The sequence below is a fragment of the Scaptodrosophila lebanonensis genome, unplaced genomic scaffold (assembly GCF_003285725.1).
Source record: "Scaptodrosophila lebanonensis strain 11010-0011.00,11010-0021.00 unplaced genomic scaffold, SlebRS2 tig00000001-arrow-pilon, whole genome shotgun sequence".
NCBI classification, from domain to species: Eukaryota; Metazoa; Arthropoda; class Insecta; order Diptera; family Drosophilidae; genus Scaptodrosophila; species Scaptodrosophila lebanonensis.
In genome coordinates this window covers 17,092,981-17,107,207 of record NW_022060529.1, presented here as the reverse complement: position 1 = coordinate 17,107,207, position 14,227 = coordinate 17,092,981, and the positions used below count along the sequence as shown (strand labels likewise).

At 40.7% G+C, this 14,227-nt stretch overlaps 5 protein-coding genes across 7 annotated transcripts; 3 read left to right on the top strand and 2 right to left on the bottom strand.

Annotated features, from left to right (window-relative positions):
- The first annotated feature begins 98 nt into the window (after positions 1 to 98).
- LOC115625352 (polycomb protein Asx) lies at positions 99 to 7,235 on the top strand. 2 transcript variants are annotated; one of them, XM_030520389.1, is made up of 6 exons: positions 99 to 394; positions 494 to 612; positions 3,567 to 3,643; positions 4,043 to 6,397; positions 6,571 to 6,741; positions 6,800 to 7,235. In XM_030520389.1, exons 1-6 carry the CDS (start codon positions 348 to 350, stop codon positions 7,007 to 7,009), a joined length of 2,979 nt encoding a protein of 992 aa, XP_030376249.1. In that variant the 5' UTR covers positions 99 to 347; the 3' UTR covers positions 7,010 to 7,235. The 2 variants fall into 2 exon arrangements, with proteins under 2 accessions (XP_030376249.1, XP_030376257.1); XM_030520397.1 differs by lacking the exons at positions 99 to 394; positions 494 to 612; positions 3,567 to 3,643 and adding an exon at positions 3,817 to 3,946.
- Positions 1,392 to 3,557, top strand: LOC115625368 (nuclear RNA export factor 1). The gene has a single exon (XM_030520408.1). It carries the CDS (start codon positions 1,510 to 1,512, stop codon positions 3,403 to 3,405), a length of 1,896 nt encoding a protein of 631 aa, XP_030376268.1. The 5' UTR covers positions 1,392 to 1,509; the 3' UTR covers positions 3,406 to 3,557.
- A 1,363-nt stretch (positions 7,236 to 8,598) lies between the features above and the next one.
- Positions 8,599 to 10,586, bottom strand: LOC115633780 (nucleobindin-2). The gene is made up of 2 exons (XM_030531257.1): positions 10,272 to 10,586; positions 8,599 to 10,210 (listed from the first exon to the last, which is right to left on the bottom strand). The coding sequence occupies exons 1-2, from the start codon at positions 10,503 to 10,505 to the stop codon at positions 8,723 to 8,725; spliced, it is 1,722 nt and encodes a 573-aa protein (XP_030387117.1). The 5' UTR covers positions 10,506 to 10,586; the 3' UTR covers positions 8,599 to 8,722.
- A 134-nt stretch (positions 10,587 to 10,720) lies between these two features.
- Positions 10,721 to 11,927, top strand: LOC115633781 (uncharacterized protein C15orf41 homolog). Its single transcript, XM_030531258.1, has 2 exons — positions 10,721 to 11,068; positions 11,132 to 11,927. The coding sequence occupies exons 1-2, from the start codon at positions 10,806 to 10,808 to the stop codon at positions 11,805 to 11,807; spliced, it is 939 nt and encodes a 312-aa protein (XP_030387118.1). The 5' UTR covers positions 10,721 to 10,805; the 3' UTR covers positions 11,808 to 11,927.
- Positions 11,928 to 12,232: 305 nt separating this feature from the next.
- On the bottom strand, positions 12,233 to 13,644 carry LOC115633636 (zinc finger protein 706-like). 2 transcript variants are annotated; one of them, XM_030531074.1, is made up of 3 exons: positions 13,488 to 13,644; positions 12,696 to 12,861; positions 12,233 to 12,628 (listed from the first exon to the last, which is right to left on the bottom strand). In XM_030531074.1, the coding sequence occupies exons 2-3, from the start codon at positions 12,837 to 12,839 to the stop codon at positions 12,539 to 12,541; spliced, it is 234 nt and encodes a 77-aa protein (XP_030386934.1). In that variant the 5' UTR covers positions 12,840 to 12,861; positions 13,488 to 13,644; the 3' UTR covers positions 12,233 to 12,538. The 2 variants fall into 2 exon arrangements, with proteins under 2 accessions (XP_030386934.1, XP_030386935.1); XM_030531075.1 differs by lacking the exon at positions 13,488 to 13,644 and having other exon boundaries at positions 12,696 to 12,873.
- Positions 13,645 to 14,227: the final 583 nt, after the last annotated feature.

Below are 14,227 nucleotides of genomic sequence, written 5' to 3'. Positions count from 1 at the left end.
ATTTACCACTGCTGTTTATCACAGATTTCGCCTTATTCGCTGTTTCGCCAAAGAATGCCCGAGTGCTGTGTGGCTTATTTATTTATAAAAACAGTGAATAATATAATGCACTGGTGTATTTTGTAATCCTACAAAAATGCGCGTAACGTTGCATAATTTTGTTCGTTAAGCGTATAGGTGTGCATAGGTAAACAAAAAAGCCTATACGTGCGTATGCCCTGCGAAATCATAGCAAAGGAATTTTCTCTATGCCTGGAAAATTAAATGTAATATAAACGAAAAGCGACACACAAACTGTGAGCAATAATAACCACAAATTATCCGAGCTTAAGATTAAAACTTAGGATATGGATATATTGGACATTGATGAGGCGTTAAAGGATGATTCATACATGTAAGTTTGAGTGCTTTGTTTTATGTATTTTTTTTTGTTGCTGTCGCAGCGGCGTTCCTAAAAATACTTCCGCATCTGTTTGTTTGATTCAACTCGCAGTTTTCTGGCAGACAAAACACACGATGATATCTCCAATATTCTGCAACAGTGGAAAACGAATAATCAGCCGCAGTTGCCCTCACAACAGCAACAACAACTGCAGTACAACAATGAACAAGGTAGGCTTTTGGTTACATACAAACACATAGAAATGTGCAATGCACTTTCTAAAAACAAATTTGTAAGTGGGCTAATCTGGCGGCGGCGCCGTGTTGACAATGTTGACGGGTTTCCTTTTTTTGTATGGTCTGTATTGTATGTGGGTATGTTATGTGGGCAGACAAGCCGCTCGTTTACCGTTGATCCAAGTTGTTTTTGCCATAATTGACGGTATAATATTGCCAATAATAATTAAAAGTCTGCGTTTAAATACACGCCTGTATTTATACAAACACATACATATGTATGTACATACATACATGTTGATAAACACCTACCTATGAATGACCTCCCCAGATTGTAAAACTCTATAGAGTTTTCTTATTCGAAATCTAGAAATTAAAAATATTAATTCATTTGGAAATTCAATACATTTTTCATTTCAAAATGGGTTAAATATAGGTATCAACAATAAAATACAATTCATACTCTTCTGACATTCTTAGCTCTGCGATTGAGGGATTGTTTTGTATTTCTGTTCTTTCATTTGATTATTATAACCCTGAATTTTAGAATTAAAATTGATTTGAATAGTTATTGAATACTTACAATAACTGCATTAAATTGTGCAGTAAAAGTTAGTAGTTGAATAAGAAAGGAAAACTGTTCTTAGATATCTTCGCTACAAGTAACTGGAATAGAAAATTTGAAACCCATTCTATCTGATAAAATAAATGCACCATTGTGAATGACAGCAAAACTTCATACTGTTAGTTTCCGAAATACCCAACACTGAATGGTTAAACGTCAAGTCAAACGGTGGAAGCAACGGTAAAAAATTTTGCGAGAAGATTGTGATACGCAGTAAATTTTTATTGCATTGCATTATAGTTTAACCTAACAATTTGTGCAGAAAAATGAAAGTCCCCAAATATCCCAATGAGAATAATGTGGATAACGTGCGTCGAATGCGCATGAAACCGCTAGCCACAATTAATAATATGCGGTATCCCGAAGCCACTTCAGCAGAAAGTTATAAAGTCATTGTGAAGTCGGAGACGCGCGACAAACGAACACTGATGGCTGCCGAATTCAGGGACGTTCTCAACCTAATTCATGTACGTGAAAGTGCCCAAAAAAAGAGTGGCGCAAGTGTTACCGGCTGGTATACGGTAACAATTAAAAATTGTAGTGGTGTCAGCAACGAGGCAATAATGTTGGCATTGAATTACGTGCTCGTTCCAGTAGCAGTCAATCCCTACAATTTCAAGCGAGCATCTACACAGGATGGCGACTGTGTTCAATTTGTTGTCGACAACACGCTCATGGCCAATCGACTCAAGCGTTTAAAAACGGCAGTTGCCGTATTGTATACTTGCCAACCCCTTGACATCCACGTCGCTGTTGGGTTACCAGTTAACGTCAAGTCGCCGATATTTTCGCCTTCACTACTGGATGCGTTGAAAGTTACTCTGCATGGACGTTATAATGCTCAGACCAAAACATTGAATTTATCGTGCTTTCACGCAGCCGCCGAGCTTAGGGAGAAGTTTCTTGCACTCAGCGTGACCCCTGTGCTGGAGCGTGTATTGCAACTTTTGTCGCTAGAGTTTCCCGAGTTGGTCGAACTCAACCTCAGTGACAATTTTTTGGAAACGTTGCGTGCTTTTGACGCAATGGCTACCAAGTTACCGTCCACCTTGCAACAGCTTGATTTTACAAACAATCGCATTGAGAAGTTATCGGACCTTATATATGTACGGGACTTACGCCTAAAGTCTCTACGGCTGTTCGGGAATCGCGTAGCAAAATCAAAATTGAGAGAGCTACACTCACTGTTGCCAAACGTGCATATGATCGATGGTATTGAGGCGGACTCGCTGTGCGTGGACCCCAAACCAACATTCTCGCTAACACCCAATATCGTTAGTCTTGCCAAGCAATTTGTCAACTCATTTTACACTTTGTATGATAATATACAGTGTCGTCTCAAACTGACACAGTACTATGACAAGCGGGTCATATTCTCAATGACAACGTCGCCGGATGTATTATCGGATGTTAGCGTTTATCGAATGTATGATCGCAATCTTTTGCGCTTACAGTCGCCGATGTCGCGCCAAATGAAGTTGGTGGAAAGTTCCTTCCAATTGGTGCGTGCATTAGGTTGTTTGCCCGAAACAAAGCATAATAGTAACGGAATTTGCTTGGACGTTATGCACAACGATCGGAAGAGTTGCATTATTACGATCTCTGGGACATTTATGGAACGGCAGGTGAACGCACAGTACTGGAAAGAACGTAGCTTTCAGCGTACGTTTGTAATTCAGAAATCAGGAAACAATTGGTTAATTATAAATGATATGCTGACCATAAATTCAAAAACGAAAGGCAACGGAGCCCCACATTCGAAACTTTTGGGCTATGATGAGTTACTTTTGAATACAAGTGCACTTGATATTGCAGATGGTACACCATTTGATAAGGATATAAACAGTAACAATAAAATAATGAAAATAGGCGAACAAATATCTTCAGAACAACAGGCAGTCGGTGGATCTGCTGCCGTCGAACAAGCCCCAATACGGTTAAAACAGGTAGTACAAGTCGCTGTTGAGCCCAAACCGACTGTTCTGGTGACACCCACTCCGCCTATATCCCCTCAAGCAATAGAAAATGTAATGCCGCCGCTGATTCCAGTTGTGCGACACGATTTTGATGATCTAATAGATGAAGATGAACTATTAGGAGGGATTGAGTCGGATGGTGCTTTATGCATTGATGAAGACTATGAAGATATAGATTTACTATAGATAAACCTCAAATATAAATTATTCTTATACGCACAACTACACGCACCCACACAAACTCTACAATACAATAAGCCATAATTAAGCCACATAAAAACACTAGTTCATGAACAATTTAATGCTAATGAAATATGTATATTTGCCATTTTTAATTCAAACACAAGCCTACAAACTTAACTCGAAAACTTTCACGCGCCCTAAACGGAGAGCACAGGTGGCTCAAAATCTGGACACCCAATTCGTAAGTACATGATTCACCAGAGGTAATGGCACGGGAGCGAACATAAATATGAAAATATTTCTTCAGACTCCAGAGCGTATTCAAATTGTTCTCGTTTTTGTCTAACAAGAAATTTCAACTATGAAATGAAAAATTTGTTAGCAGGCAATTGAAAATACATAATATTTGTTTACAAAATACATGTAAAATAATAAAATAGACCTTCATTACCAAATTTTAAAAATGTACGAGATTTTTATATTTGCGGCGCCATTTTTGATATCTCTAGTTGTGCTGTACGGCGTGTTTAAAACCACAGAGAAGGTTTGTGAAATGTACCTTCCTGCTTTCGTGCCAATACCTCTGAAAAATACAAGCATCTACGAGAACTTTTATTGAAAAACTTTGTTTCTGTTGCAGGCGCATATTACAGGAACACACGCAAATGCTACACAGGCCACTCCAATACTAAATTTGGAAATTGGCGGACTGGTCACCAACATGCATAAATCCTTTCTTCAAGACACCTCGCCGCCATCTTCGATCTGTTCTTCCATGAATAACGAGCGCATGAACAACTCTCTCATCACATCGGCGGACTTTACCAACCTAAATTTCCTACAATCGACACAGAGCCTCGAGTCGGATTTGAATGTAACCACCACACTGACTACAGCTACAACTCTAGAAGGGTACACGCTCAGTGACATGATCAGGGATCGCAAGGCGCTTGACTCGCTAACGATGTCCGGTGACGGTACTCTAATCAAGGATTCGCACATTGGGCAAATAGACGACATCTCGCTAACATTAAGCAAAACCGCTTCAGGTTACAGCACAATGGACAATTCCACGGAAAGCATGTCCACGACAGCAACGACGACCACGACCCACAATGAGTGCAATAATCGGAATGCAAATCGTACTCTGCCCGTGTGCACAGCTCTGCAACGAACTATGATACTAGGAGATGAGATGATTGGAGACACCACCTTCAATCTTGTAGATAGCAGCATGAACACCCCCACAACGGATGTGCCGAATGATGCGAATGCCACGTTTAAGAAACCTAATGCATTACCCCTAAACGAGACACTGCTATTTGCGGGGCTACCAGCGATGAACACAACGTACACGGATGTAAGCGGAGGAGTTGATGGAACGCCCGAGGCGCGCTGTGAGACACCCGAGAATATGAGCAAATTGAATTTTGAATCGACCCCATTAACCTCAAACGTAAAGCAGCAATACTTCAGCCACAACAATAATAACAAACAGCAGCAGCTTCCACATCCACAATATACTCCCAATCTCAAAGGTCGCGGCGGCGACGACGTGAACCTATCGCCAATTGTTGCGCCAACGCCTCAGAAATCGACACGCCTGCTTAATAACACCTACGAACCGGCAGCAAGCAGCTTTGATGGCAAAAAGTTAATTGCGGACACTACGGAGATGCTGGACCAAATTGAGCATCCGCTGGATGGCACCTATAATATGGCAGAGCAAGCGGAACAGGATGAAATGGCGAAGCAAATGCAATGTGTCATGGATCTAGCCGAGGCTGAAGTAGAGCTATTGACTCAGCAGGATGATGAGGAGCAATTTGAACATATGCTCGCCGAGCTGGGCAAGGTAAATGCATTAAATGCGGAGCAGCTAAAAATGAAAAAATCGCTGGAGAGTATTAAGCGGAGGTTTAACAACGTCACAGTTGACGAGCCATCAATATCAGCACATTTGAATGTGACGCTGGAGCTGAAGGCACCAGAGCTGAATACAAATACAAACGCCAACTCTTCAACAATGTTGAGTAGCCACAGCAGCAGCAGTGGCAGTGGTAGCGAACGTTTGCTTAGTAGACGAAGCCGGCTCTATGACGATGTTAATCTGAGCGCCTTGCAATCAAACAGTTGCAATTCCACATCCTTTATTGTCCAACATAAAGAGGAGGAAAAGCAAAAGCCGCAATCGTATTTAGATCAACCCACCGATGAGGCTTGTACCCCTTTGCAGGAAGAGGAACAGGAACAACAGTCACAGCAACAAACCGGAGCGTTTCAAACGTTAGAGACTGATGTGACCAGCTATAAATTGACCGAGCGCCGTGAGCGAGATCGTGAGCGATTTAAGACTATTAAGATCACAAAAGAAATGCGCGAAGATCAGCAGAAAATTATAGTGCCTTGTATCGATGACGATGTTGTTAATGATGAGCGGTTTGAACAGCAGCAGCAGCAGCAGCAGGAAGAGATAATGCCTACACAGCAGCGATTATCACGCCGAGAACGTTCGCAAGTCTTCAATCCTAACAAAAACAATAACAGCAGTAACTATTTGACATATAAGAAGCCTAAGGAAAAGGCACCGCTGACACAACACCAATTGCCCAATGTGCAGCCAATAGATGCAGCACCGCGTTCTCTATCTCGACCACGTTACATAAGTGGACTGCAAAAGTTTTCGACTGTAACAAAAGCGACTTCGGCGGGTGCAGGCCTGAATGCAACGACCTGTTTAATCACAACAACGACACCAGCGGTGCCTGCAACCTCAATCAGAACTACAACAACCGGCAGCAGTGAACTAAAAAGCCCGATGGGGATCAAATCCAAGTCGTTCCACAATTTATCATCCAACATTAGCGTCAACCCTGCCTTAGCTGCGCCGCGTGGCAGCCTTGGTGGCCTCAGGCGACCGGGACAGACCAAGCCAATGAGTGGAATCCGTGCGCCAACCGCTGCACAGCAACAGACACAACAGCAGCAATTGGAGGTAAATAACAGCAAAATAGCTTTAATAACTAACTAAAATTAACTAGAAACTGTTATCAATGTCAAAATATTTTTGATTGCTTTAAAAGGATTGGCTTCTTGAAATATAGAATGTCATTTAAAGAAATCCAAGCTGTAGCTCACAATTTAAAACGCTTATAAATTCTTTAATAGGCCGATGAAACATCCGTATTCAAAGTTCCGAAATTGGTGAGTGGTTTGCGAGCGCCAACGGGAACAGGGAAACGTGCAGTTGGAAATGGCCTGACTCGTCCTTCGTCCGGCTATTACAGTTTAAGTGTTGCGGGAAAGTCAGTAGCATCGACAGAAGCGGAAACACCAGAGGTAAACGGATGCCTTATACAAGAAATCCTTACTTAACATTTTTCGTAATCTCCCACAGAGTCTTTCATCAGCATCCTCCCGCGGCAGTCTGTATGGCAAGGAGGGCGGTAAAGCGAATGGTAATACATTCGATACGCAAACGCTAACGTCGAGGCTGACGCAAGTGACCACCGGTGCCAGTGGGATACCAAAGCCCTCGGGGTTGAGACAGCCTACGCAAATGAAACGCAGCGGCTTGCCACGCCCGTCCAGCATCGCGAGGCGCTGAGCGATCGCTGGACCAAGTAGACATTATTGTAATCAAATTTGTGCCCATTTCATCACTATTTTTATGTATTTTTCTGTTGCGCTCTCTAACTCTCACTTAATTTATTTAGTTATCGCTATTCAAGCGCCTGTTGCTGCCTAGTGATAAAAATTGATGTCTTTAATTGAATCTTACAATTGCATTTAGTTGGAACATCCCCATAAATACAATTACAATATAAACAATATATAAATAGAAACAGGTTACACACAAACACGAACACACGATACACAGTTGGCCTTAAATAAAACATATGAATCCATGTTATTTGTGTGTATATTTTTGTAAAAGCGTGCAAAACTATATCACCGTTATTTGTTGTAGTGTGCAGTGTTGATCATGAAACGAGAATAAGTAAAGCGATCGAATAAAAATCAAGTCTTAACAATAAGCGCTGCTCAGTGGCTAGACCACGCCTAAAACCTTAAAACACACACATATATATACATATATAATTAATAAGATAACAATATAAATCTATGAATGCATACTCCCTATTTATGCAGATCAGCCTATTGCAATGTCTCATAATCCATACAATTAATTACTGCAAGGCAACATTTGTGTTTGACTTGTAAGCTACCTACTATTATAAAAACACAAACTATCAATCGTTTACATTTTGCTATAATATAACTGCATTATCATTTGTTAATAACTTCTGCTACAAGCAAGTCTGAAGAACTTCGAGCAATTAATTTTGTAACGAATTTGGCTCACAATATGTGCTATAATCATACCTACAGTATAATGGACTGTGCACTTTATTTGTATTTAAGTTACATATGTACGAAAACTAACATTTTTGTATTAGTCTTACCAAAAGCGAATTTCCCAAATAAAATTTTTGCGTAAAAAAAAAAATTTTCTTCTATTACAGTTACATTTTCTATATTTGTTTTACATTGCATCGTAATTAAATGTGTTCTGTCTGCATTTTAAAAAAGTCGGAAATGGCAAAGATTGTTAAATTTCCCATTCTCATTTATTAAATAAATTTTTGTTCGCATATTCGTTCTAAAACATTTAAATGCAGCTAAGTTCCGAGTCTCCAAATTATTTCCCTTTTTATTTTTATTTCGCTAGCGGGTAATATATAATGTATATGTAGTGTCTATGCATGCGTTCTCGCGTTTCTAGATGTATATCTGAGCCGATTACCACTAGTTGATGGAAGACCACATATATAAATACTTAATAATAATACTATTTTCTCGAATGGAAATGCTTTTGTGACGGGAAAGAAACAAAAAACGAATTCTCAAGCCTGCTTCAATTTCGAAGCTTCTGTAATCCAATTACTGTTTTGCTACTCAATATAATGGTTTGGCAATGTAGGACGCATAATTAATTCTGCAATGCCTTTGCTTTTTTGTTGTTTTTATTAATTTGCATAGTTATATCATATTTTGTAATTTGAATTATGTACAAAAAATATGGCTAATAATACAAAAGAGAAAAGCAGGTATAGTTGCTGTAAATACGGCTGGAGTAAAAAAATGAATTTTTGTTGTATAACAAATGCTGAAATGGAAAACAGTTCTGGCGAATTGATGTTTGTGATTTTAGCACATAAATTTATATGTTGTTTTCAGTCAATTTACAAAAGTTTTCAACTAGAATTTACCATAGACAAAAGATATAGCACAGATGTCCCAACGTGGAATGTTGCGTTTAGTGTTTTTGCTGCTGTTGTTGTGTTTGGGCCGGCACTTGCGCTTGTTGAGCAACAGGTTGTTGTTGTTGTTGCTTTTGCTGTTGCTGCACGGGTAGTTGTTGATTTTGCGCAGGCGGAGGACTTTGATTGTTTAGCTGTTGGTGCTGCTGTTGTTGTTGCACAGGTTGTTGTTGCTGTTGCACAGGCTGCTGTTGTTGTTGAACAGGCTGCTGTTGTTGCTGCACAGGTTGTTGTTGTTGTTGCTGCACAGGTTGTTGTTGTTGTTGCACAGGCTGTTGTTGTTGTACGGGCTGTTGATGTTGTACGGGCTGTTGATGTTGCATAGGCTGCTGAGGTTGCTGATAAACGGGCAGTTGTTGCTGATAGACGGGCTGTTGTTGCTGTTGATATTGCGGCTGGGCTTGATTGCCAACATGCTGATAAACTTGGTTGGGATTTAGTTGGACCGGCTGTGGCTGTCCATACTGCTGGTGCTGTGCGTATTGGGCCTGTTGCTGATGGTATTGTTGTTGCTGTTGTATGTGCATTTGGTCCGGTTGCTGGTAGTGCATTGGCTGCGCACCGGGCGGGGGTTGTTGGTAGGCCATACCACCTGGTGGGGGTGCCGCAGCGTAGTAACCCTGAGGCATGTTTGGATGGGGTGGAAGTAGTCCTTGGGCGACCATGCGCTGCACCTCTTCCTGGCGGGCACGTTCGAAAGCCAAATATTCTTCATGGGTGTACTGAGGCTGCTGATCAATGGTCTCCCATTCGGGATCTTTTTGGAACTCCTCCTTAGCGGTTTGTGTGAGAAACTCCTGCATGCTGATCAAACCATCGTGATTTGTGTCCGTTTCTTGGAAATAGTGCTCACGCATGCGTTCCATTTCTTCAGCCCGCTCGCGCATATCATCCTCGGGTAGGTTGCTTTGGTACACTTTGTCCAGCTCCTTGACAAACAACGCCTTTACCTCAGCTTCATCCCAGACACCATTACTGTCAACATCATGAACGGAGAAGAATGTCTTTGGATCAAAGTCGTCTTTCTCCATGTGATCCTGTTTCTCCCAGACTTCCTCCAGCTGCGCTTTGTTGCCGGGATGATGCACTTTTTCATGCTTCTTGTGCTTTTCCTCTTTCTCCTTCATTTCAGCTTCAAATTTTTTACGCGACTCTTCGTCCATTTCCTTCTTCTGTGCCTCCCGCTCGAATTCCTTTTGCATCTCGTATTCCTTGAATTCGGAGCGTCGCTTGCGATCCGCCTCCGCCAAATCTTCGGACGTCTTTTGTATCAGCTTTCGCAAATCATCAATTTCAAAAGTGTGCTCATTGCCGTGGTCCAAATGTTGTGGCACCTTTAGATGCTTGCGGTCAATGTCGTTACTCAGCTCGAACTCCTTATTGGCCAATTCTCGCAGACGTTCCAGTTCACGGCGCTTGATCTCATCGAGCTTTGTACGCACATGATGATTCACATAGTCAAGTTCCTGCGCTATTTTTCCACTCTGTGCAAAGATGTGTAATTTAGCAGGCCATCTCTGATGGGAATATTCGCAAAAAACTTACACGTATGTCTGCCTCGGGCGCCTTATCAAGCTTCTTGCGGAACTCAGGGTCAGCCTCGAGTGCTTCGACAACTTCGCGCAGGTAACGTTCGTACTCTAATGCAGTTTCAACCTCAACTGTCGCGGGGGTACTGGCGTCTGCCTTCTTGTCATCCTTCTTTTGTGTTACAGGCAAACTAACTGCATGCGTCACTAGGCAAAATAGGAGCAGTGCCTGCGCCACTGTGCGCGCCATTATTCTTATGAAATGCGCGTGTACTTCCCTAATCGGATTGACAGTAGAAACAACTGTGCAAATATTTAATAAAATAATCTGACGTGTCTGCTTTATCTTGGACTGTGTCGCTTTAGAGTCTAACTTTGGGAACTGCCAACTCGTTGGTTAAAGGTAGTCACCTGTAAAAATATCCGACCTGCGGTCAGTGTTGGTCATCGCGCAGAAACGCCAGCTGTGGGCCTGCAGCTGTTTCCTGGCGCACTTTTGGCAATTAGGTTTAATTTAAAACAATTAAAATACAGCTTTAGAAAGAATTTTATGATGAGCGAGTCCCAACCCGTAGCGTCTGCAACTCCACCGAGCAAAAAAAAGATCCTTAGTAACGAGGAGCACGCGCGCATTTGTCAATTTATCAATAGCTATCACGGCCTGCCACTGGACTGCGAGTTGGAAATGGTGCAGCGCATCTTTCCGGATGTGGAGCATTTAACATTGACCTGCATATTGCAAACAGAAATCTTCAGTAAAACGCGCAGTCAGCACTGGCGCTCCGAGCAGCGTGCCAAGCAGCTGCTCCAAACGTACGTATTGTCAATGCTATTATGTTTGTTCTACTGCTAATCCTTAATCTGCATACACCACAGGTACGAAGATCAATGTCACCTTTACAAAGACAATACCCTGCTTATACGTATGGCTGTGGTTGAAAATATGAGTCCTGTGGCATTGTCCCGTATTGTGCTGCAGGAGAAATATGATTTGCGGCAGAAATCGCAAATCTCACGCCTGCTAAGATATCCGCATTTAATCGAGGACCCGCGCTTAGCGGCCAACGTTCAACAATGTCTTTGCAGTGACAACCAGGAGGGGCCCATTACGGATCTGCGTCGGCGAATAGTTGGTGAGGAATACGAACTAAAAATGAAACAGCTCGCAAAGGCGGCGGGCATGCACTATTATGACGAACAGGATTTGCGACGAATGGGCTACGATAAGACGCCTGATATTAAAATGATATTGCCCTTCCTTTACAAAGGCGCTGTTGTCAATTGGATAGAGAGCAAAGCCAATTTTGGGGACCTGAAGAGTCACAAGTGGAACATACAGCAGCAGTTGCATAGCTACTGTAATCGTTTTGGGCCTGGCATTATCATCTATTGGTTTGGCTACCACGAAGAGACACCTAAACTAACTGAAAATAATATAGGTATTACAGTTCTGGCAGACTTTCCGGCGACCGACGATTTGGTATTGCTTCACCTAACAGAGCCGGCGACGTCAAAATATGACCAAAGCGTCGGCAGTAAAAATACCTCTTGACCCTCGCATTGTACAAATATGCTGACGAATGTAAAATGTATCCTATTTTTTAGTATGTAGACATTGAAGTTAAGTCTTGCATTTAATAGTGCATTTATATTGACCTTTTTTCTCTCTATGTATGCGTGTATTTTGTGTCTGTTTGTAATTTGCATTTGATTTAATATTAATTTTCTTTACCAAAATCATTAATTTTTTTAAAACAATTTTTCGCTTTTTATTATATATTTATAAAATCCCATTAACATGATCTTTCAATTTATTGTACAAAAACATGATTTCTCATCAGGCATAAATGTATAAACCGATAAATTACAAGTAAAACCCAAACATATGTAGCAAAATTATTGTAGGTTCTTATTTTAAGTCTACATTTCGTTAAATTGCTTGAGTTAAAGTTTTCAGTGCTAAAACAAAAGCAAATGTGCTCTATTTCAACAGTTGTTGCTGGTGTTTAGTATATTTAATCCATTAAAAAAAGAACAGAAAAACAATTTTCATTGGCATTTGAAAACTACATCGGCAATGTAGGAATTGGAACTCAGGACTTGCGTTTATAATGGTATAAAAAATTCAGCTTGAAACGCATTTATAGCAATTCCCCAATTTGCAAATTAGCAGTTGATGTTGATTGTGATTGTTGTTCAATTATTGTTGCTGATGATTTTCGTACTGGTAGGCAACTCGTCATTAAGTTCTTGATATACATTTCTAAATGCGCTTCACTTGGATTAAACGTCCTTGAGCTCTTCGGGCATATCGTTCTTCGGATGCTTGTTCTCAAAATGCTGTTTGTACGTCTTAGGATCTGGCATTTGGGACTGCGGAAAAAGTGTATGTACATATGTATATGTATATGAATGTATGTGAGTGTCTATGTATAGCTACCTTGCAGACCGCACACACGTGGACGAGCGCCTTCTGGGCCGCCTTCTTCTGGTCATTCGCGCTGTGCCCTTGCTGTTTCTTCATCTTGGCTTGTTTTTCGGCAGCTTTAGCCTGGGACTGTATTTTTTGATGACCGCGAGCCATTTTGTTGTTTAGTGTTTAAAGGCTGTAAAAAAGACTACATTTATCAATTTGAATTGTTGCTGATAAAACGATGCGATTATAAAAACAACAAAAACTCATCGATATGGCTTTTCGATTTATTTTAAGTTTACGATACGCGGAGATCTCTTTGTTACTTTGCGGTTTGTACTGTGATTAAACGGGACATTCACATACTTAATATGCAAGCAAGAGTGAATGTGTGCGTGTGTGGGTGATGCGCGCCAGCTGTGGCAAATGAACGTCAACGCAGCCTCATAGGCACTTTCTCTTTCACGCGCACTTTGAATTGGTTGGAAATAGAGCCTCTTTAACTTTAAAACGTGTTTCGTCAATAGCAATTGAACACTAATATTGAAATCAGCCAAGAGCAATACTACAACCAGCATTAGTACCACCCCCCTCCCCGCACACGAAGACAGTCAATGACTAAAATGTACGATGCGACCACGTTCTCGATTCCGGACATGTGCAAATTTTGTGGCAACCGTAAGACAAAAGCACGCCCGCGACTTTTTTCTAAAATTCGTAAGACCACATTTTTTGTGGAATACCGAGTTAGCTATTATTATAATTACTTTATAAGAAAATGCCAACGCGTTAAAATTTGCGTACCATTCGCGTGCTTACCTAATTTGTTGTTATTTTTGTAACTGTTGGTGCGTTGTGAGAGCCAATGTAGTTTCTACAGAATTTATAGCTGGATATAAGCTATTTGATTTCCAGATGTTATTTACCCGAAATTATTTTAGAATTATTTGAAAATTTATACAAAGATCAATTTTGTTTGTTTTGTTGCTAGACGATTAGGGTTGTTGATATTATATCGATAGTTCATTTATACATTTCGATATATTATATTTGGCGAAACCGATAATAATATTGATATTTTTATGAAATCTAACAAAACAGTTCTACAATAATTCTGGTTTACTAATGTTATCAGAGGAGGGTTAATTTTTTGTTGGGAAATATTAAATCAAGTTTCTCAAGCTGACATGCAGAATTTTAGGGTTGGGAATGTAGGATTGAACTTTCTGGTAGTCTGTCTACTCGATTGGTAACAGAGCTGCATTTCCCATGGCGCTCGAATCAAAAAACAATTTTAAAAGATAGATAGTATGTCAATTGTTTGCCATAGCATCAATAAGGCAGGCAGTAGTTGCGCAACTAAATTTGCAAAATTAGTATCTAAACAACAAAAATCGTAATTTGCGTTTTTCTGTTTGGCCCTTACACCTTGGTTCTACCTAGAAACCTTTTATATTCATAACTTCCCATCTATGGGTAAATAAAAATATTAACAAAATAAAAAAAATAAAAAATACTCAACGATATTATTTCAATAAGAGCAGTACCGACAGTTAACA

Coding starts and splice junctions, on each gene's coding strand:
- LOC115625352 (XM_030520389.1), top strand. CDS start 348: ATGGATATATTGGACATTGATGAGGCGTTAAAGGATGATTCATACAT. Junction 395..493: donor TTAAAGGATGATTCATACAT/GTAAGTTTGAGT, acceptor TTCAACTCGCAG/TTTTCTGGCAGACAAAACAC. Junction 6,398..6,570: donor CACAACAGCAGCAATTGGAG/GTAAATAACAGC, acceptor ATTCTTTAATAG/GCCGATGAAACATCCGTATT.
- LOC115625368 (XM_030520408.1), top strand. CDS start 1,510: ATGAAAGTCCCCAAATATCCCAATGAGAATAATGTGGATAACGTGCGT.
- LOC115633780 (XM_030531257.1), bottom strand. CDS start 10,505: ATGGCGCGCACAGTGGCGCAGGCACTGCTCCTATTTTGCCTAGTGACG. Junction 10,211..10,271: donor CGCCCGAGGCAGACATACGT/GTAAGTTTTTTG, acceptor ATCTTTGCACAG/AGTGGAAAAATAGCGCAGGA.
- LOC115633781 (XM_030531258.1), top strand. CDS start 10,806: ATGATGAGCGAGTCCCAACCCGTAGCGTCTGCAACTCCACCGAGCAAA. Junction 11,069..11,131: donor GCCAAGCAGCTGCTCCAAAC/GTACGTATTGTC, acceptor CATACACCACAG/GTACGAAGATCAATGTCACC.
- LOC115633636 (XM_030531074.1), bottom strand. CDS start 12,839: ATGGCTCGCGGTCATCAAAAAATACAGTCCCAGGCTAAAGCTGCCGAA. Junction 12,629..12,695: donor ACGTGTGTGCGGTCTGCAAG/GTAGCTATACAT, acceptor CTTTTTCCGCAG/TCCCAAATGCCAGATCCTAA.